Here is a 22,004-nt window from a genome sequence, read left to right as displayed (position 1 = left end):
ATCAGGAAACATGGTGTTAGCTTTCATTGTTACGCTGATGATACTCAGCTCTATATTTCTTCGCAGCCCGGCAAAACATATCCATTCGAAAAACTAACAGAATGCATAGCTGATATTAAAAACTGGATGGCGAATAACTTCTTACTGTTAAATTCTGAAAAAACAGAGGTATTAATTATTGGACCTAAAACCTCCACAAGTAATGACCTAAAACACAGTCTAATACTAGATGGCTGCTCTGTAAATTCGTCGTCATCAGTTAGGAACCTAGGCGTCCTATTCGATAGCAATCTCTCCTTTGAAAGCCACATTTCTAGCATCTGCAAAACCGCATTTTTCCATCTTAAAAATATATCGAAATTACGACCTATGCTATCAATGTCAAATGCTGAAACATTAATTCATGCGTTCATGACCTCAAGGGTAGATTATTGTAATGCTTTATTGGGTGGTTGTTCTGCACGCTTAATAAATAAACTCCAGCTGGTCCAAAATGCAGCAGCTAGAGTTCTTACTAGAACCAGAAAGTATGACCATATTAGCCCGGTTCTGTCAGCACTGCATTGGCTCCCTATAAAACATCGTATAGGTTTTAAAATCTTGCTAATTACTTATAAAGCCCTCAATGGTTTAGCTCCTCAGTACTTGAGTGAGCTCCTATCGTATTATAGTCCTTCACGTCCGCTGCGTTCTCAAAATTCTGGCAATTTGATAATACCTAGAATATCAAAATCAACTGCGGGCGGCAGATCATTTTCTTATCTAGCGCCTAAACTCTGGAACAATCTACCTAACACTGTTCGGGAGGCAGACACACTCTGTCAGTTTAAATCTAGATTAAAGACACATCTCTTTAACCTGGCTTACACATAAAACATTAACACATTCCTATAATTCAAATCCGTTAAAGGATTGTTAGGCTTCATTAATTAGGTCAACCGGAACCGAAAACACTTCCCATAACACCTGATGCACTCGCTGCATCGTAAAAAGAATGGCATCTACGCTAATATTAGTCTGTTTCATTCTTATTCCGAGGTCACCGTAGCCACCAGACCCAGCCTGTATCCGGATCAGATGGTCACTGCAGTCCCCCGGATCCAGTCCGTACCCAGCTTAGATCATGGATCACCACCTGGAGATGACTTCAATAGCCGTGGATGTCAACCAGATGAGCTCCAGAGACGGATCATCAATGAAGACCTCGCCAACCTAGACGGCCATCGGCGCTACACCACAGGAACCTGATGAGTTCTCTACAATCAGACATTGGTACAAACTGTTGTTTGGTCTGGCCAGAGGAGAACTGGTCCCCCGACTGAGCCTGGTTTCTCCCAAGGTTTTTTTCTCCATCTCTGTCACCTGTGGAGTTTTGGTTCCTTGCCGCTGTCGCCTCTGGCTTGCTTAGTTGGGGACATTTTCCAGCGATATCGTATACTATTTGAACTGAACTGACGATGATATCACTGAATGAATGAACTGCCTTTAACTGAAAATTGATTGTTACAATAATGCGTTACTTACACACTATGGTGCTGTTTAAATACTGTGCAGTTGCTTTGACACAATCTGTATTGTAAAAGGCGCTATATAAATAAAGGTGACTTGACTTGATGATCTGTCTTTGATGTGGTCTCTGCTGACATTCAGGGCTGTAGAGGATATCTCTGGGTGCTGATGGGCACGGACTAGATCCGGGAGACTGCAGTGACCGTCTGATCTGGATACAGGTGGCTGCGGTGACCTCGGAATAAGAAGGAAAGATACTAATATTAGCGTATATCAGGTGTTATAGGAGTGATCTAATTAATGCAGCCTAACAATCCTTTTACGGATTTGGATTATGAAATGTATTAAGTGAATAACTTGATCCAGTCCGTATCCAGATCAGATGAAAATAAACCTGTCGTTGAGTGAAAGGCTGGTGAGAGTTCATCTAAACTGCCATCAGTCTTTCAGATGCCTGAGATTCTTTGAGAGTTTGCTGGCATTATTTCACTTTCAGTATTAACTTCATAACTTCATAACTTCATTTAATCAAGATGGCGGCGCGTGCACACGCAGCGGCTTCTCTCTCTCCCGACCAAACAGAGTTTTTGTGTTTTTCGTCCTGTAAGTCGCAGTGTTTTTGTACGTCTTCGTCGCGTTTATCTGCCCTTAAGCGCGTTTATAGCCGAACATTTTTGCTCGACATCGGCAGAAACAAAGTTTTTAAGTTGAACTCTGTGGACACTGACAAGCTGAATGATCTGGGTCTGCTCCGGAGGCCTACTCAATCACCGACCCCCACTCCTGCACCTCGCCCACAATGGAGGCGCCTCAAGCGGTGTGAGAGGAAGCAGAAGAGGGGTAAGCGCGGAGGTATCCGAGCTAGGCTAGCGGCTAGCCCACACAAGCCCGCTATCCCTTCCATCGTTCTGGCCAACGTACGCTCATTAGACAACAAACTGGACTACATCCGACTACTACCTTCATCTCAAAGGAATGTAAAGGACTGTTGTGTTTTTGTGTTCACGGAAACATGGCTCAGCGACAGTGTCCCGGACCGCGCCATTCAGCTCGACCAGCTGACATGCTATCGGGCCGACAGGGTTGTCGTCACGGGGGGTAAGTCCCGCGGTGGCGGACTTTGTGTTTATATCAGTGACGCTTGGTGCCGCGATGCTGTTGTAGTCTGCAAATACTGCTCACCAGTGCTGGAATTTATGGTTATTAAGTGCCGGCCGTTCTACCTACCGAGGGAATATACAGCTATACTGCTGTGTGCTGTGTACATCCCTCCCACCTCCAACAACTACAGGAGCGAGGCACTAAATGAACTGTATCAGCACATCAGTGAGTAGCAGACAGCTCACCCCGATGCTTTTCTCATCGTGGCTGGGGATTTCAATCATGCAGACTTAAAGAGTGTGTTTCCAAAAATACAGCAACACATTGACTTTCCAACACGGGGAAATAACACGCTGGACCTTGTTTACACCACCCAGAGAGGAGCTTACAAAGCTTTCCCCCTCCCCTACCTCGGCGCCTCTGATCACATCACTGTTATGCTAATGCCCTCTTACAGACCGCTTGTTAAAGTCACCAAACCGGTTCGTAAGCAGATACAAGTGTGACCAGAAGGGTCTTCAGAGGTTTTACAGGACTGCTTTAACACCACAGACTGGGGGCCTGTCCACACGGAGACGCGTTTCGCTGTATACGTATACATTTTTTATCGTATTGGCGTTTCATCCACACGGATCCGGCGTTTTAGGAGACTGAATCCGCTATTTTTTGAAACCGGGTCCCAAAGTGGATAAATCTGAAAACGACACCCTCGCGGTTTCGTGTGTACAGCCAATACGTATATTTTGTGAAACGATGATGTCATCACATCACGTGTCGGCTGCGTCACACGTAACAGCAACAACAATAATGGCGGACTACATGATTGCTTTCGTGTTGCTACTAAGCCTACTAGCTTTATTACAGCAAAATCTATTGCTTCTATGCAACTGTTATGAGCAACAAGCGATAATGTTCGCATCTTCGTGTTCTTCCTCTTAGTTCGTATACAGCGCGCAAGGTTATGCGCATGCTCAAATTCTTCTTCTACGTGTATAGTGTATCTCTATGGCAGAATTACAGCACCCCACACTGGTCTGGCATATATACTACACCGTTTTCAGTGGGTTTTTTTTTAGAACGAGGAAAAAAAATGATCGGATAGGGAACGCGCCGGCTTCGTGTGGACGGAGCCTGGAATATGTTTAAACAGGCTGCCACTTACAACAACACCACTGACCTCCAGGAGTACACTGAGACTGTTACAGCCTACATTAACAAATGCACTGAGGATGTAACAGTCACCAAAACCATCACTGTTCGTGCCAACCTAAAGCCATGGATGATAGGGGAGGTCTACAGGCTGCTGAAAGCTCGGAACGCTGCCTTCAGAGCTGGAGACGAGGCGAGCCTGAAGACAGCTAGGGCCAACCTTTCCCGTGGCATCAGAGAGGCTAAGAGACAGTACTCCAGAGGAATATCTCGTCGCTTCAATGACAGCAGAGACACACGGAGCCTGTGGCGGGGCATACAGACCATCACGGATTACAGGCCCCCACCACAGACCTGTGACAGCACCATCTCCCTTCTGAACGAGCTGAACACCTTCTTCGCTCGCTTTGAAGTGCAAAACAGCACCACAGCACAGAAGACCCCACCCCCTCCTGGTGACCAGGTGATGACTTTGTCCCCGGACAGTGTGAGGAGATCCCTCAGCAGGATCAACGCTCGCAAAGCTCCGGGTCCTGACAACATTCCTGGTCGTGTACTGAGAGACTGTGCAGTGGAACTCACTGATGTCTTCACAGACATCTTTAACATCTCACTCTCCCAGACTGTCGTCCCCACCTGTTTCAAAGCAACCACGATCATTCCGGTGCCAAAAAAGTCATCTCCTTCCTGCTTTAATGACTACCGTCCAGTTGCACTTACTCCCATCCTCATGAAGTGCTTTGAACGGCTAGTCATGCAGCACATTAAATCTGTCCTTCCCCCCTCACTGGACCCCTTCCAGTTTGCATATCGGCCCAACCGCTCGACCGATGATGCCATCTCCACTGCACTTGACTCTGCACTCACACACCTGGACAAAAAAGACTCTGTTCATAGACTTCAGTTCAGCATTTAACACTATAATCCCACAACAGCTCACACAAAAACTGATCCAGCTGGGGCTCAACACCTCACTGCGTAACTGGCTGTTGGATTTCCTCACAGGAAGACCACAAGCAGTACGGGTCAGCAGTAACACATCCAGCACTATCATTCTGAACACGGGGGCACCTCAGGGATGTGTGCTGAGCCCCCTCCTCTTCACTCTGCTGACCCACGACTGCACTCCGTCACACAGCTCCAACCTCTTCATCAAGTTTGCGGACGACACGACTGTGGTGGGTCTCATTAGCAACAGGGATGAGACGAACTACAGAAGTGAGGTGAGCCGCCTGGCCACGTGGTGCGGAGACAACAATCTCTCTCTGAATGTGGAGAAGACGAAAGAGATTGTTGTTGACTTCAGGAGAGCGCACACTCAGCACGCTCCTCTGACCATCAACGGTGCGTCTGTGGAGAGATTGAGCAGCACCAAGTTCCTGGGTGTGCACATCACTGAGGACCTCTCCTGGACAAACAACACCACTGCACTGGCTAAGAAAGCACAGCAGTTTCTCTACTTCCTCCGCAAACTAAGAAGAGCAATGGCACCAGCCCCCATCATGTACACATTCTACCGAGGAACCATCGAGAGCATCCTGTCGAGCTGCATCACTGTGTGGTTTGGAGCCTGCAATGCGTCCTGCCAAAAAACTCTCCAATGCATAGTCAGAGCAGCTGAGAGGATCATTGGTGTCCCTCTCCCCTCCCTCCAAGACATCTACAGCACACGTCTCACCAAAAAAGCCCTCTGCATAGCAGCCGATACCACCCACCCAATGCAAAGCTCAACTCTCTCCCGGCTCTGCCCCCACTCCCCTCTTCTGCCCCACAACTTTCTGAACTCTGACACACACACACACACACACACAACACACACACTGACCTGCACCAGTCACTTTTGGCGCTTTTCCACTACACAGTACCAGCTCGACTCGACTCGACTCGACTCGACTCGACTCTGTTGGTTTTCCACTGTGTAAAAGTTGTACCTGTACCTCCACAATAGTACCTGGTTGTCATAGCAACGCTGCAAGAAACTGCCGTGATGTAATCTTCTACGCGACACACACCCGCTGTCTGCACCTCCTCGTTTGACCACGGCGTATTCTTCCGAGTTGCCATAATATGTAATGCAGTCCCTCCAGTTTTTCGCGATTCTGCGATCGCTGAATTTAATGCAAAATCATCAAAATGTCGCATTTTTTTGCGATCCTGCATAATTTGTCATTTAACCGCAAAATAATCGCAAAAAATGGTTATTCAAATATTTCAATAATAAAAAGATATCATGTTGATAAAGACGCTGCTCACGTGATGTCTGTGAGCTGTCTGTCTGCAGGGCTCGCAAGATCGATGTCCCGGGGGCTATTGTGTTTTTCAGTCGAGCTACCAAAATGTTTCACTGGCCTGCCGACCCGCTATCGTACAGTAGAGGGCTTCTGTTGTTGCAAATGGAACGCCATAAAAGTTTTGAATTTGTTAAATAGTATAAGAAAAGTCTTAATTATAATTTTAAAAGTCAGTTAGGGACGGAAAGACGAATCACGATAGGGCTGGATAAAACTTCTAAAGGCAATGATGTCATTGAATAAATATGAGCCCTGCACATTTCAGTCAAAACGCAGCACTGATGTCTTTAAATGAATGTATCTGAGAAGAACCGACTGTCCTCAGAAACGTGTCGTTGGCATTTTCATTTCATGCTGATAAAACAGCGTTAAAGCTGATTTGTATACAGCCGTTACTAGGGAAACGATAATATTTCAGCGCTCCTAAAGCGCCCCCTTGTGACAGAATTTTTAATTTTAATTTTTTAGAATTTTTTCCAATACATTTTTCAGCTGTTTGTTTTTATGCAGCAAACACATAGGGTTTTTAATGTGCCTTCTAAAAAATCTAAATAATTAAGACAGTAATTTGTTTTAAATATGATAAATTATATACTTGATTTATCCCTTTTAATGGTATAAAGGCTGAAATGCCATTGTATAAGATATTGTTTTTGTGTGAATCTGTATCTGAATTATAAATCATGTAATTTTATGACCTAAAATTCTACCTTACATTGTCCAACCCCACTCATTCTGTTCATTTTACTTGTGCAGCTCTTAAAAAGGATCATACATTGCTTTAAATTTATATTAAAAAATTATGCAGATACACTAAAGAGTGAAATAAAATTCCTTCCTTGATATGTGTTTATATTTGTGTATTGAAAACATATTTGATTGACATTTAGACTCCTGTTTGAATTTCTATATTTAAAAAAAAAAAATTAAAAAGCTTTTTTATTTGGGCTAGTTCAATTAATTTTTGGGCTACCAAAATGTAAAAAGCACCTGAGATGCGACTGAAATGAAGTAGGCTATGTACAGTATAAATTTCTACACCTGCTGTTAATGTTTACAAAGGTCACATAAGAATATTGCCCATAGGTTATTTTAAAAGTTCAAATGTATCAGAATAAACAAATTTTATGTTTGATTTGTGTTATGTATGATAATTGAGCCTCTAACATAATACCTAATATGGTAAATGTGATATCCTAATTATTAATAAATAAATTAAATAATTAAATTAATCGCAAAATTTTTCGCAAATTTCTAGGACTTGCCACCACAAAATTTATAATTTTCATCGCAAAAATCACAAAAAAAAATCGTGAAATCCTGGAGGGACTGGTAATGGATTGGATATGTCACGCAATCTCTGGCCAAACTTTTTAAAAATGGCGGGGTTATTCTGGATACTATTGCTGGCGCGTGCAATGATGACGCAGTGAATAGTGACGATTCTCTCTGACCAATCAGCAGCCTGCTGTGTTTTCACGTCACATTTTACTATCGCCTCAGCTCACCTCAGCTCGCTTGGAACCTCGCCGGAGGTGGTACGAAAAAAAGTACCTGGAAGCCGGTACAGGTACAACTTTTACACAGTGGAAAACCAAACAGAGCCGAGTCGAGGCGAGCTGAGGCGAGCTGGTACTGTGTAGTGGAAAAGCGCCATTTTTTTGTGCAGCATTGGTCTGCCAACTACCTCACACTATTCATAGACAGTAACAAGACTGCTCTGACACTTTTACACTTTACAAGCTCTGTTGCACTACATTGTTTACATTGTTTACGTGGTTTGCACTCTCTACCATGTGCCCTTACTTGTATATTGTGTTTTTAATTTTATATATTATGTTTATTTGTATTTATTCATATTTTTAAAAAAATTCTACCTTTGTATTTAATGTTACCGTTTGTATGTAATGTTACTTGTATGCACCATGGCTCTGAGAGTAACGCAATTTCAATTCTCTGTATGTCCTGTACATGCATAGGCGGAGCGTGTGTAAGGCTGGGGAAGGCCACGGGGACCTGGGGCCAAAAAATGCCACTTAATTGGACATATTCCCACAAACAAATTCAATATATTACGTCTGTTGCTAATAAAATGAAAATGAATAGAAAGTGTCAACTGCGGCATTTCATTAAGATCTGCTCATCTGCACCGTAATTCTTTTTAGGCGTTTTTACAGTGTTGCGAATTACAACCAATCACACACGATTCTGTTGAGTTTAGGAATGCAATGTCTAATCAGAAGCGTTCAAATGAGTCTTGTCAGTTTTGTTGAGTGCGCGCAACTCTTGATTTTTTTTTTAATCATAAACAACAAAGCTCAGACGCACCTACAATGTAGCTAAGTAAGAGATTCATTACACAGGGAATACAACGAAATCATGGTTTACATTTAAGATACAAGTACATTTAAGATATAAGATAACATGTATATTGAAAAGTTCTTTAAAAGCATCTGGATGCAATAAAGTAATTTTTAAAGGTGTTTTTAAAGCATTTGCTGTATGGATAAAATACTAATAGGCTAATAAATAATTCGCATATCGGACAAAATTGCGTTGCAGCAAATCCTCTAAATACCCTATGCCAGTATAATTTGTAATTATAATTATAATTTTATAGTATATTCTATAACATTATAATTTTAATATTATTATAAAATAAATATAAACCGGCCTGTTTTAGGCTTTTCCTTATTTCCTTATTTTTATATTTTAGACATTCATCAATAATGGAGATGAAGAAAAAAATTACTCGCCATCTCTTCTTTGGACGTGCCTTTATATAGAAATATCTTTACATCTTTACAGATTACATAATGAAAGTTTCTATTTTCGATTTGAATTAATTCGTTTTAAAGTGGTAATTTAATGCTTTCTATGTTCATTGTGAAGCGATGCTGTTCAAGACCAGACGGCAGAAAGCGCATCTTCTGTTTTCCTATTTATTTTATAAACGCACAAGGAGTTGTTTATATTGTGAGTGCACTAAAATAAAAGTTGACCCGTCACAGGTCGGAATGATGTATTACTCCTACCTTTATGAGCAAAAATGAAGAAATGTTTTTTGATTGTTTTCATAAAAAATAAAAATAAAAATAAAAAAGTGATCGCACTGGTGCCTCCATTTCCTGCAAAGCTGCTTCAGCTGCCTTCAAGTCTCCACACAAACGATTGGATATTTATCCAGCAGCGCGCATTTATCAAGGTTAAACGTTTAAACTAACATGTGTGATATGCTTGAACTGTTTTATATATAGATTTTAATTTAGACAAGTCCTGATGCTTTGGGAAGGCTAAATTGATCAAATATAGATTGGCTTCCTGCCGCTGGCAACTTAGTCATTACTTTAAAAAACATTTAACGTACAATTAAAGAACAAAAAATGCTTCAAAGGTTTTTCTAAATTAACTTAATAAAAAAACGAAACGAAATATAATCACTTTTCCATTTTTAAACCGAACTAATTTAATAGCGGAAAGCATGCTTTTGATAGATGTATTCTACCATTTTGTTGAATTTAAGCCGTCATTGATCATTTGGCCTTAGCAAAAAAAAACTGCGTACCCTTGGAAGAAATCCTGTATGTGCGTATTTTATAATTTTTTTGTTTGTTTGTTTGTTTTTTTGGAGAGTGAGATTTGCAAAGTTAGTGGTAATGTAGTTTTCTGAATAGGCCTATAATCGCTGTTTGAATAACTTGAAATGAAACGTTAAAATGATCAATTTCTAATGTTTTTATTAAATTGTAATCACATTAAATACAATTCAGTCCCATTAAAAATATTTTATTGGCCTACGTGACACCTGCGTCTGTTTTCTTTCCTAAAAAGACGATTTATGAGTTAGCCTTACCCTGGAGCTGGTTCACCCTCCGCCTGTGTGTACATGTGGCAGAATTGACAATAAAGTTGACTTTGACTTGACTTGAAGTGTAAGCCAGGTTAAAGAGATGTGTCTTTAATCTAGATTTAAACTGACAGAGTGTGTCTGCCTCTCAAACAGTGTTAGGTAGATTGTTCCAGAGTTTAGGCGCTAAATAAGAAAATGATCTGCCGCCCGCAGTTGATTTTGATATTCTAGGTATTATCAAATTGCCAGAGTTTTGAGAACGCAGCGGACGTGAGGGACTATAATGCGATAGGAGCTCACTCAAGTACTGAGGAGCTAAACCATTGAGGGCTTTATTAGTAATTAGTAAGATTTTGAAATCTAGGGCCCGGTTTCACAGACAGGGCTTAGACTAAACCAGGATTAGGCCATAGTTCAATTAGGACATTTAAGTAATTTTTATAAAGATGCTTAGAAAAAAACATTACTGGTGTGCATCTTGAGACAAAACAAAGGCACTGATATATTTTAAGATCAATCAGTGCAATTTTATTTCAGTTGAAACAGCTCAGACTTACATTTTAGTCTAGGACTAGGCTTAAGCCTTGTCTGTGAAACCGGGGGTAAATGTTTAACTATCGTGGGATTAATGTGGGAAATAAACACACTGTGCAATACAAGATTCTGCTGGAGTCTTCTAATAAGATTATATTACGAAATAGACATCACTGGCTTCAGTAAATGAGTATTAACAGATAGTTTGAGAAATGTTCAATGACCAAACCTTTTATTTTTAACTGGTGGAGGAAGATTTTTACCTGAGAATGAAAGTTAAGACATGGCTGTATGTGCGCTGATACAGTCTTGGTTTCAGATTCATTTCTGCTCCTGTGGATATAAACAGGATTTCACAGACTTACATTAGAACACTACGAGATGCTCTTGAGCCTTCCTTATCCAGCTCACTTTAAGACATAAAAGAGTTTAGGAAATCTGATCATATTTGCTACACAATGCTAAACACATTTTTGACTGAAGAGTTTGAGGTCGATTCAGAGATCTATGCTGATTATTTAGTAAATTCAGTGAAGAAAACCTCTACTCTTTCATGAGAAATTCAGTGGGATTTTTAAAGATTTTATTTTTGGCAAGTCATGATCAAACACAGGCTATGATCAACTCATTATCTTCTGACTGCTTGGCCATTATAAAAAAATAAAAAAATAAAAAAAAATCTACAAAAACTTGAAATTAAAAGTTTGCTTTATTTTTTTTATTTATTTTTTTTCTGAGTTCTCTGTCACCGTCTGTGATTTCAAATATACACACTACTTAAATAGCTAAACTTTTATCTTTGAAGGAGGTTCTTTTATAGACAACAAATTGTATTAAAAGTATTTTGACAGGTAAAATTTTAAACCTTAACCATTCCAAAACAGATAATTGCTCTCTTTAAGGCATGCATGATTTTTAACTTAAACATAATATGTGACCCTGGAGCACAAAACCAGTCTTAAGTCGCTGGGGTATATTTGTAGCAATAGCCAAAAATACATTGTATGGGTCAAAATTATTGATTTTTCTTTTATGTCAAAATCATTAGGAAATTAACTAAAGATCATGTTCCATGAAGATTTTTTGTAAAATTCCTACTGTAAACCTATCAAAATGTAATTTTTGATTAGTAATATGCATTGTTAAGATCCTAATTTGGACAACTTTAAAGGTGATTTTCTCAGTATTTAGATTTTTTGCACCCTTAGATTTCAGATTTTCAAATAGATGTATCTCGGCCAAATATTGTCCTATCCTAACAAACCATACATCAATGGAAAGCTTATTTATTGACCTTTCATATGATGTATATATATCTCAGTTTTATAAAATTTAACCTTATGACTGGTTTTGTGGTCCAGGATCACATATCTGTCCACCTTCTCAAAGTTTATGTAAACATGCAAATTTGTACATATAAATTTGTCTGTACTGGTGCACTGGAAACTTTTTCTCACCAGAACAATTGTGTTCAGAAATGTCAGCCATTTAGAAATCCAAAATTAAGACAAACATAAGTCTGCTTATATATTAGTGTTGCATTATTTTGTATGCAGCACAGATGGTGAAAAACTACAAGCAATTTTAACCAGAAACATACTCTCAGAGATTAGTTGAGTGGCTCTTAAAAGAGCCTTTGGGTTTGTGTGAGTTTGATCAGATCTACTTGGAGCTGGTGTACTTGGTGACGGCCTTGGTGCCCTCAGACACGGCGTGTTTCGCCAGTTCACCGGGCAGCAGCAGACGCACAGCGGTCTGGATCTCTCGTGAAGTGATGGTGGAGCGCTTGTTGTAGTGAGCCAGACGAGACGCTTCTCCACCGATGCGCTCGAAGATGTCATTGACGAAAGAGTTCATGATTCCCATCGCCTTGGAAGAGATACCGGTGTCAGGATGGACCTGCTTCAGGACTTTGTAGACGTAGATGGCGTAACTCTCCTTCCTGGACTTTCTGCGCTTCTTTCCGCCTTTCCCTGCGGTCTTAGTGACGGCCTTCTTGGAGCCTTTCTTAGGAGCGGACTTCGCTGGTTCAGGCATGATGCTGCTAGACGATACTTCGAGTCTTCGACGAATCAGTGACTGCAGTGAGTCTGACAGAGGGATTTACTGACTAACCTATGCTAATTAGCAAAGAGATGTGGAACATTCTGATTGCGTGATTTCACAGACCACACCCATAAACTCGTATGTGATTGGACAACTCTAAACATCAGGAGAGCAACGAGGGCCAATCACAGGCTGAGAAACGACAGCCCCGCCCACCGCTCCGTGTCTGATAGATATCTGCACACATGACTAAATATCTTTTGTTTCACTTCCCGCTCTTTTTATTATATTCTATACGAGAAAACAAATGGGTCTCAAATATCATACAGAGTAATTTTTAAAAGCCTTATAGACCCAATGAGAGAATTTAGAAAAGAAAAAAAAAAAAAATTCTATTCTCCACTGCTGTCCTGCGAATTTCACTTTTGCTTTAATTGTTGTTCTTATCTGATTAAGTTTACTTTTGATTCTGTCGTTTTAATTAAAATAAAAAAGCTAAACTTATATCAAAATACCATGTGGAAATAAAATAATCAACAACGCGTTATAACCTCATTTTCAAACAAAACATACTTAGAGCTGTGATTCAACACACAAGCAGCACTACATTAGCATCACTTACATTTAAACCTTACTTAATCATAAGAATACAACTGTGATTGTTCATCTGAAAAACATGACTGTAATATTAACTCTTTATGTGACAGAGTGGGTGGCTCTTAAAAGAGCCGTTGGGTTTGTAGTCTGTCTCTGATTTAAGACATTTATCCTCCGAAACCGTACAAGGTGCGTCCCTGTCGTTTCAGCGCGTACACAACGTCCATAGCGGTGACGGTCTTTCTCTTGGCGTGTTCGGTGTAGGTGACAGCATCACGGATAACGTTCTCCAGGAACACCTTCAACACACCGCGGGTCTCCTCGTAGATCAGACCCGAGATACGCTTAACACCGCCGCGGCGAGCGAGACGACGAATAGCGGGTTTGGTGATTCCCTGGATGTTATCGCGGAGAACTTTACGATGACGCTTAGCGCCTCCTTTTCCGAGTCCTTTACCGCCTTTGCCTCTTCCAGACATGTTTAAGAGTCTTTCTGTTTCAATCAAACGACGAAAACGAATAAGTCACAACCGCTTAGGGGAGGCCTTTTACATTTGCTTACAGGACCTAACTGAAACCACCCCCGCGTCACATGGCACAGAGTGATTAACATTGTGTGTGTGTGTGTGTGTGTGTGTGTGTGTGTGTGTGTGTGTGTGTGTGTGTGTGTGTGTGTGTGTGTGTGTGTGTGTGTGTGTGTGTGTGTGTGTGTGTGTGTGTGTGTGTGTGTGTGTGTGTGTGTGTGTGTGTGTGTGTGTGTGTGTGTGTGTGTGTGTGTGTGTGTCTACTATTAATTTCAGTATGGTTCAGTCAATATTAAAGATATCAAGGTTTCATAGTTCATTTCATGATCCAATGTTCCACAGTGAAGCTGTTATTCAGTGTAATGCTGTGTGGTGCTGCAAGAAAAGTGAGTTTATTGCTCTTAAATATTTGATCATTTCACCTTTTCATGGTGTGGTTATAAAAAGAGGTCATATTGTTTTTTTGTTTGTTTTTGATTTTTTGAAAAAATAAGTAGATGTTTTGAGTAATTGTGATGAGCTTTACTGGTCAAGCTCAGTGTTGAAATAGGTGGCCAGCTGATAGTCTGTAATATCAGCAGAAGCAGGAGTTTCCTCATTCAGGGTAATGTTTCTGTCATTTAGTTTAACACAAATTCTCTGTTACACCACAGTGTCCATCCAATACACTGAATGGCAGAATCACTGTATAAATAACAATTTAGCAGCTTATTTATATTTTTCTATTGTTTAGTTTGTGTTAATGTCACTGAAAAAATCCAAAAAGCTAAAGTTACTGTGAACCCAGTAAAGACAAGTAGAACAAGGACAATAACTATAAATAAAACTATAATGATAGAGAATAATATATTTCTGAACAGAGTCCCGTCTCACTACAGTATTTCACAAGTTCAGTAGATTCTCCAACCAAAATACTAATTTACAGCAAGCAGAAAGTATTCATAATATAACATAATATAACGGCAAACAGCCATTTCTTAAGGCAGAGCAAGTCAGAAACAAAGTGACAAACAAAGCAATCGTGGCCAAAATAAAATAAATACTTTTTACTCAACAAACATCTGCTTCTGCTGTTATTTACTCAGGAAACAAATATTGCAATTATGGACACAATCACAATAATGTCATTCAGAGTAACAGATGTAGCTATTAGATATTTATATATATATATAGATATTTATATAAAAGTGAAACAACACACTTATTCTGGCCTGTACTTATTAAAATACATATGTGACCATACTAAATGTTACAATATTTGAATGTAACTTGAATCACTTCCTTCCCAAAACTAAGTATGAACAATTTAGAAATTACAATTAATTAGTATTTGAGGCTGTGCTATGATCATTTACAGTCACAATTGTTAAACTGAATTAACTTCTAGTGTTTGTATGTGTGACCCCCCACATGATGTTCAGGTCACAGGATTATTGAACTGATTGTATATATATTGTATTTATGATTTACATATGCTCGTTTATATGCATTTATATTACTTTATTGTCAGGAATGTATATATTAAGGAAAACAAAGTTGCATTTTCTAAATACTAAGTGGCAGTTGAGAGAACAGTTGCCATGGCGACTATGAGCGTCTATAGTCAACAAAGCAAACTCTTGTCTCTTTCTTTCTTCATTGCAAGAAAAGACTATTCTCATCTGTTGCGTGGACTCCAAGTGCAGGGTCTGCAACACAATTTTTTTTTTCTTTTTTGTTAAACGCTTGAAACCATTTAGTCTTTTAACACATAGATGCGTTTGCCCATGTACTTATAAAATTAACAGATTTATTTGAATAGATGAAAGCATCAATTCCTTTTTGCTATATTATGCATTAAAGTGGAAATTCCCTCATTCAGTGTTTTTGGTGGCTCTTAAAAGAGCCTTTGGGGTTTAATGGGGCTGATGCGAGTTTAAGCGCGTTCTCCGCGGATGCGGCGGGCCAGCTGGATGTCTTTGGGCATGATGGTGACTCTCTTGGCGTGGATGGCGCACAGATTGGTGTCCTCAAACAGACCGACCAAATAGGCCTCACTGGACTCCTGCAGAGCCATGACAGCGGAGCTCTGGAAGCGCAGATCAGTCTTGAAATCCTGAGCGATTTCTCGGACCAGACGCTGGAAAGGCAGTTTGCGGATCAGCAACTCAGTGGACTTCTGATAACGGCGGATCTCTCGGAGAGCCACGGTCCCGGGCCTGTAACGATGGGGCTTCTTGACGCCGCCGGTGGCTGGGGCGCTCTTGCGGGCGGCTTTGGTAGCGAGCTGCTTCCTCGGGGCTTTGCCACCGGTGGATTTACGAGCGGTCTGCTTGGTTCTTGCCATCGCTGTGATGCACTTCTTTCTCCGTTCTGTGTACGTAGAAAATACTGTTCTGTGTTCAGCGCCTGCTTTTAAAGCATCATATGGTCACGAGCTGATGGTGTCATAAAGGTGCTGAGGCTTGTGATTGGCTGATGTGTGAAGTCTGCTCATGACTGCTAGCCAATGACTGCGCACCTCCTGTTTTCAAACGGAGCTGTTTGTTTCCCGCTCAAAACTCTTTGTTTTATTACTTTATGCTTTAAACACACTCTTTATCAAAATCAGCTTAATTCCTTTTTTAAGGAGCTCTTGATACATATCTGACATGAGAACAGAATAAGACTTAATAAATAATGTGCATGAGTCTGGAACAGGTGGTTTATGTAGATTTGGTCATTATTTACTCTGTATACAGCTGTATATAAAAATAATAATAAATGTATTTACAGAGTACTTGAGAAAAGCAATATTTCAGATTGTGAATGAATTACAGAACACATTGATCTCCGTGTTAGTTGTTTAATGTCTGGATATTCTAGTGCTTTATGGGCTTATTACGAACACTACAAATGTGAGTGTTTTATAACGAATAAAGCAATTTCCCCACACTAAACAAATGTACACGTATTTAGTTTTTTATTATTATTATTATTGATATGTATTGTATGCCTACGGATTAATTAAACGGAGAAAAATGCTCTCTGATAGATAAAATGGGTGGCTCTTAAAAGAGCCTTTGGGTTTGAGAAACAGATCTGTTTACTTGGTCTTGGCGGGTTTTTCGGTCTTCTTAGGCAGAAGCACAGCCTGGATGTTGGGCAGCACGCCGCCCTGAGCGATGGTCACTCCGCCCAGGAGTTTGTTGAGCTCCTCGTCATTGCGCACCGCCAGCTGCAGGTGACGGGGAATGATACGGGTCTTTTTGTTGTCTCTCGCGGCGTTTCCAGCCAACTCCAGGATCTCAGCGGTAAGATACTCGAGCACAGCCGCCAGATAGACGGGAGCACCGGCACCGACGCGCTCAGCGTAATTCCCTTTACGGAGAAGTCTGTGAACACGACCGACGGGGAACTGCAACCCTGCCCTGGATGAACGAGTCTTAGCCTTGGCTCTCGTTTTGCCGCCGGTTTTGCCTCTACCGCTCATTGTTGGTTGTTAATTTCTACGTTTGTAAAGCAGAAATGATAAACCTATGAGAGCAGCTCTACTGTTTTAAAAGAGCGTGCCAGTCGCCCATTGGTTTAGAGGATAGTAATATTTTAAACCAATCACTGAACTTCCCTCCAACACCGAACACCAAAGCCACACCCCCACAGCTGGCGGTCAGATTCTGCAGCATTTTAGACTAAAAAACACTTGAGATAAAATATAAAATAAATGGTTACGGGTGCTTAAGAAGTTCAAAATTAATGTCCAGACTAAAAATAACAACACATTAATAATAACTTATTTTTAACCTAATTATTAAGATGAATGATCTATTACATCTGTTAATATTAATATGTGAATTTCTAAATTCAGTTAACACGTAAAAGAACATGAGTCGAGGTAAACTCAATAACATTCTCATGATTTTCTACAAAAAAATACAACTACAGATCAATCTAAAGTTTGCTCTTTTTTGGAGTTTGTGGGTGGCTCTGAAAAGAGCCGTTGGGGAGAAAAATAGTAATTTTATTATTTCTTCTTGGGAGCTGCCTTTTTAGGCTTAGCAGCTTTAGGCTTGGTGGTTTTGGGCTTTGCCACCTTGGGTTTGGCTGCCTTGGCCTTTTTGGGGCTCTTTGCTGCTTTCTTGGGTGCTGCTGGCTTCTTGGCCTTCTTAGGGCTCTTCGTCGCCTTCTTAGCGGCAGCAGCGGCGGGTTTCTTGGCCTTCTTGGGCGATTTCTTAGCGGCGGGCTTCTTTGCCGCTGCGCTCTTGGGCTTCTTGGCAGCAGCGGGTTTCTTGGCTGCGGGCTTCTTGGCTTTAGGAGCAGCTTTCTTGGCGGGTTTCTTCTTGGTCTCGCTTTGCTTGTTGAGCTTGAAGGAGCCGGAAGCGCCGGTTCCTTTGACCTGCACCAGGGTGCCTTTAGTCACCAGGCTCTTGATGGCGATCTTGACGCGGGAGTTGTTCTTCTCCACATCGTAGCCGCCGGCAGAGAGAGCCTTCTTCAGAGCTGCGAGAGACACGCCGCTCCTCTCCTTGGATGCGGACACGGCTTTGACGATCAGCTCGCCGACAGCTGGACCTGCTTTCTTGGCTTTGGCAGCGGACTTCTTCTTGGGTGCTTTGGCCGGCGGGGCGGCGGCAGCTGGGGCTGGAGCGGTTTCTGCCATTTCTCTTTTCTTCAAAAGCTGAAATCAACAATGATTGGCGCTACAGCAGCGCTGCGCTCTTAAACAACACATGAGAACCTTATAGACTCAACCCGCCGCTCGCTGTCTGCGCGCCTCCACGAGCCACTCGCGCTTGTGTTTCTTCTCTTACATTCAAGGCCAATACTCCAGTGGTTAAATAGTTTGACGCAGTAAAAACAAACTCAACATCATGCAGAGGTTCTCGGCTTTCTCTGGACACTAAAATACGCGACGAGGAAATGTTTCTTTTTCTCCGATCAGATCAAATTCAAGGCGAGCATCAGCCACGGAACAAAGCCGCGTGTTCATTTAATGCCTTGTTTAAGAGGAAAAGTTGGTCAAAGACTGAACTGGTCCTCTGTGTGTTTCAGAAACAGTTTGAAGTGAATATAATGAAATGAGCATCAGTGAGGGCCATGTGCAGTGCTTCATACAGCTGTTGTTCTGGCCAGCTTGAAGCACAAGAACAGTCTGTGGCTCATGTTTGTCCAGCAGATGATCTATCTTGATAATAATAATAATAATGATAATAATAATAATGAGAATAATGCACTCTAAAAAATGCTGGATTAAATGCAGTGATGGGCCGTCACACTGCAAAAAATGCTTTTCTATCTTAGATTTTTTGTCTGGTTTCCAGCCAAAATATCTAAAAATTCTTAAATTAATAAGGTTATTCTAGACAAGTAAAAAAAAAAATCTTGTTTTCAGAAAAAACAAGTCAAAATTAAGTAATTTTTGCTTAGAACAAGCAAAATAATCTGCCAATGGGGTAAGAAAGAAAATCTTATTTCAAACAGAAAACAAGATTATTGTTCTTACCCCATTGGCAGATTATTTTGCTCGTTTCAAGCAAAAATGCACTTAATTTTAACTTTTTTTTTTCTGAAAACAAGACAATAATTTTTACTCATCTAGAAAATCCTTCTTGATTTAAGACTTTTTAGATATTTTGACTGTAAACAAGACAAAAATATCTAAGCTAGAAAAGCATTTTTTGCAGTGCAGGGACAGTGAAGCCTTCTCAGCTGTCCTAAACACTATCACTATTACTTAGTTTTTAATATATTTTTTTCTATTAATGTGTATTAAATTATTTCCAATAGTCTATAATCTTCATTTCATAGCTTTTTTTTCTTGGTTGTGCTGCTTTCAGTAGTGTATGTTTAAGTGATGTTTTATTAACAAATTTCGGCATAATTAACACAGCCAATGCACCATCAGTAATCACTCCCTATCCAATCAGTGTTAAAGGGAATCACTATAAATAATCAAAGCAGCCTTACCTTCCTATCTCTCGTTTCAACCGACTTCGGTCCAACCAAGCCAGGAAAAAATGTCAGCCATCGACCTTCTCCAAGAGAAAAAATTTTCTCGAAGCCACTGCCTCGCAAACATCACCTGTCGCGACACAGGCAAACATCGTCCCGCAGGACCCTCCAAGCGAGCCCGCGGCTGCAAAACGGGGCCGTAAAACCTCCCGTTCCACCGTTCACGCTCGCCGAACCCCACCATCACCTTCACCCTCGAGGCATCAGCCGCCTTCGCCGGCGTCTTCCTTCGCCTCAGCCCTTTCCTCCATCCCAGCTACAGGGAAATGGACCGTGGCCGGACTCACCAGTGCCGGCGCCACTAAAGCGGAGCTCCTCGACCTCAGCCGGCTACAAAGACACTTGCAGCCGATACCTTTTCACACTCCCAACTCCCTCCCCTACCCATGGCCGGCATTTTCTTCCTGCCCCAGGAGTCAGTAATAGCGTGAGCGCACCTCCGCTATCACTCCCGGCAGTCTCTCTTTCTGCTCAATCTCGCAATACTTTCACGCTAGCCTCAGCCACACCCCTGCCTATCCCTCCAAACACAATCGCCCTGGATCCACCTCCCGTTGCCAATTCCATCCGGACACAAATCCTAGCAGGTGCAGACATTGACCTCTTCACCCTTCTATCCCCTCTCTCTCCTTCACACCCGGATTGCCTAATCAATTGCGGCAAATTTTCTGTTACCCTAAAAAACTCCACTCACAACTCATCTCGCATTCTTTCGTTTACTGAATTCACCATCGCATTCAGTCAAGCCTGCGCTAACTTTAATAACGCGAGGTGCACTAGACAACGCTGTCGTTTTCTGCATGTCTGTAATTTCTGTGGCGGGTCCCATGCCCGTTTGATCTGTCCAGTGCAGAGAGCTGCAAATAAAAAAGACAAACAGTACTTATCGACTCCTGTCAATGTTTCTCATTTATCTGCTGAATTGCTTCATCATCCTGATTCTAATTTTACAGATTATATCCTTTCAGGTCTCTCACATGGCTTTCATCCAGGCGTCGTAAGCCTCCCCTCCCAAAGTCTCATCTGTCCCAACCTTCAATCCGCTCTCACCGAACCCGAAACAGTCGACATCTTAATTAAAAAAGAAATAGAAGAAAATTTCATGATCGGCCCCTTTTCCGTTCCGCCTTTTGATGTTTTTCGAGTCAGTCCCATCGGCGTCGCAGCCAGAAAATTTTCAGGTAAAAAACGCCTCATAATCGATCTCTCATCCCCACATAATTCCCTGTTCCCAAGTATTAACAGCCTCATTTCCCTTGAAGAATTTTCTCTCCACTATCACGACATTGATCAAGCCATCACCCTGATCAAAGAAGCAGGTCGCGGCGCTTGGCTGGCCAAAGTCGACATTACTTCTGCCTTCAAAGTCATGCCCATCCACCCTGACTACTGGCATTTATTCGGAATTTCGGAAAAATTCAGCCTCACATTCGGCTGTTGAAGCAGCCCTAAAATTTTCGATATGTTGTCAGAGGCGATTTGCTGGATCCTCTCTAACAGTTACAATCTACCGTTTCTGGTTCATCTCCTGGATGATTTTTTAATTATCTCTCCCCCCGACTCCCTTCCAAACGCCCATCTCGCGACAACCCAAAAACTCTTTGCCGAACTAGGGATCCCTCTCGCACAAGAAAAAACCACAGGTCCTAACACTTCCATCGAATTTTTGGGCGTCAATCTAGATTCCCAAAAATTTCAGGCTTCTCTTCCTAAAGAGAAAATCGATAGGACCGTTTTGGTAGCCTCCTCTCCAGGTGCTCCAAACGCGAGCTTTTATCCATCCTCGGCCACCTGAATTTTGCGATGCGCATTATTCCGCAAGGCCGCCCCTTCATCGCGCACATCCTCTCCCTTGTGTCCTCCGTTCACGTGCTAGAAGATCAGATATATTTAAATGACTCATGCCGTAACGAACTTAGCCTGTGGATATCCTTCCTTAAACAATGGAACGGCTTATCTTTTTTCTACAAAAATCTGGTTTCCTCCCCAGTCGACATTCAGTTATTTACCGATGCCGCAGCAGTACCCTTTTTTCTTCATATTTTCTGCCTTAGCAGCTCTCACTGGAGCTCCTCCCAAGCCTGTTTTTTTCCCTCCACCCACTGCTACAATCATCCTGCATGCCTTCAGCCAAAAAACTAAGCACCTTTTGAGGGTTACAGTGGTTTCCCTTGGCTGCTGTCCTGCAATCGTTTAGCCTTTTGGGGAGCTATTGGGTTCGGGCCGATTGCCGAGCTCGGAGCCCTCTCCCGGACAGCACGCCAAATACGCTTAACCTTATACGCTATCCTTTTTACTCTGTTTATTATCAGTAAGTGGGAACTCGTGAAAGAATGTTCTAAGAAATCTGCCTGAGGCCTTCAGAATCAATAGTGCAGGCGTCTATGGCTTAAAACAAATGCCAATGAAACCGTTGCATTAACTGACCAGACA

The 22,004-nt window shown here is 41.5% G+C and overlaps 5 protein-coding genes across 5 annotated transcripts in view; all 5 read right to left on the bottom strand.

The window, feature by feature from the left end:
• The window catches only part of LOC141330798 (uncharacterized), a 42,229-nt gene extending 25,177 nt beyond the window's left edge, over window positions 1–17,052 (bottom strand). The window contains exon 1 of the mRNA XM_073835560.1: window positions 16,670–17,052. Within this exon, the coding sequence (XP_073691661.1) occupies window positions 16,670–17,052 (383 nt within the window). The remainder of the gene's footprint in view (window positions 1–16,669) is intronic.
• LOC141332347 (histone H2B-like) lies at window positions 11,934–12,648 on the bottom strand. The gene has a single exon (XM_073837486.1). The coding sequence runs from the start codon at window positions 12,469–12,471 to the stop codon at window positions 12,097–12,099; it is 375 nt and encodes a 124-aa protein (XP_073693587.1). The 5' UTR covers window positions 12,472–12,648; the 3' UTR covers window positions 11,934–12,096.
• LOC141331051 (histone H4) lies at window positions 13,177–13,556 on the bottom strand. Its single transcript, XM_073835905.1, has one exon. It carries the CDS (start codon window positions 13,554–13,556, stop codon window positions 13,245–13,247), a length of 312 nt encoding a protein of 103 aa, XP_073692006.1. The 3' UTR covers window positions 13,177–13,244.
• On the bottom strand, window positions 15,517–15,927 carry LOC141332428 (histone H3-like). The gene has a single exon (XM_073837563.1). It carries the CDS (start codon window positions 15,925–15,927, stop codon window positions 15,517–15,519), a length of 411 nt encoding a protein of 136 aa, XP_073693664.1.
• Window positions 17,053–17,583: 531 nt separating the features above from the next.
• On the bottom strand, window positions 17,584–18,219 carry LOC141331877 (histone H1-like). The gene has a single exon (XM_073836915.1). It carries the CDS (start codon window positions 18,217–18,219, stop codon window positions 17,584–17,586), a length of 636 nt encoding a protein of 211 aa, XP_073693016.1.
• Between the last annotated feature and the right edge of the window lie 3,785 nt (window positions 18,220–22,004).

The sequence above is a fragment of the Garra rufa genome, chromosome 3, assembly GCF_049309525.1.
Source record: "Garra rufa chromosome 3, GarRuf1.0, whole genome shotgun sequence".
NCBI classification, from domain to species: domain Eukaryota; kingdom Metazoa; phylum Chordata; class Actinopteri; order Cypriniformes; family Cyprinidae; genus Garra; species Garra rufa.
Note: the sequence above shows the minus strand (reverse complement) of the source record. Positions and strands in the feature narration are given on the sequence as shown.

Excerpts from the sequence above, each read along its gene's own strand:
- LOC141332347 (XM_073837486.1), bottom strand. The coding sequence starts at position 12,471 with ATGCCTGAACCAGCGAAGTCCGCTCCTAAGAAAGGCTCCAAGAAGGCC.
- LOC141331051 (XM_073835905.1), bottom strand. The coding sequence starts at position 13,556 with ATGTCTGGAAGAGGCAAAGGCGGTAAAGGACTCGGAAAAGGAGGCGCT.
- LOC141332428 (XM_073837563.1), bottom strand. The coding sequence starts at position 15,927 with ATGGCAAGAACCAAGCAGACCGCTCGTAAATCCACCGGTGGCAAAGCC.
- LOC141331877 (XM_073836915.1), bottom strand. The coding sequence starts at position 18,219 with ATGGCAGAAACCGCTCCAGCCCCAGCTGCCGCCGCCCCGCCGGCCAAA.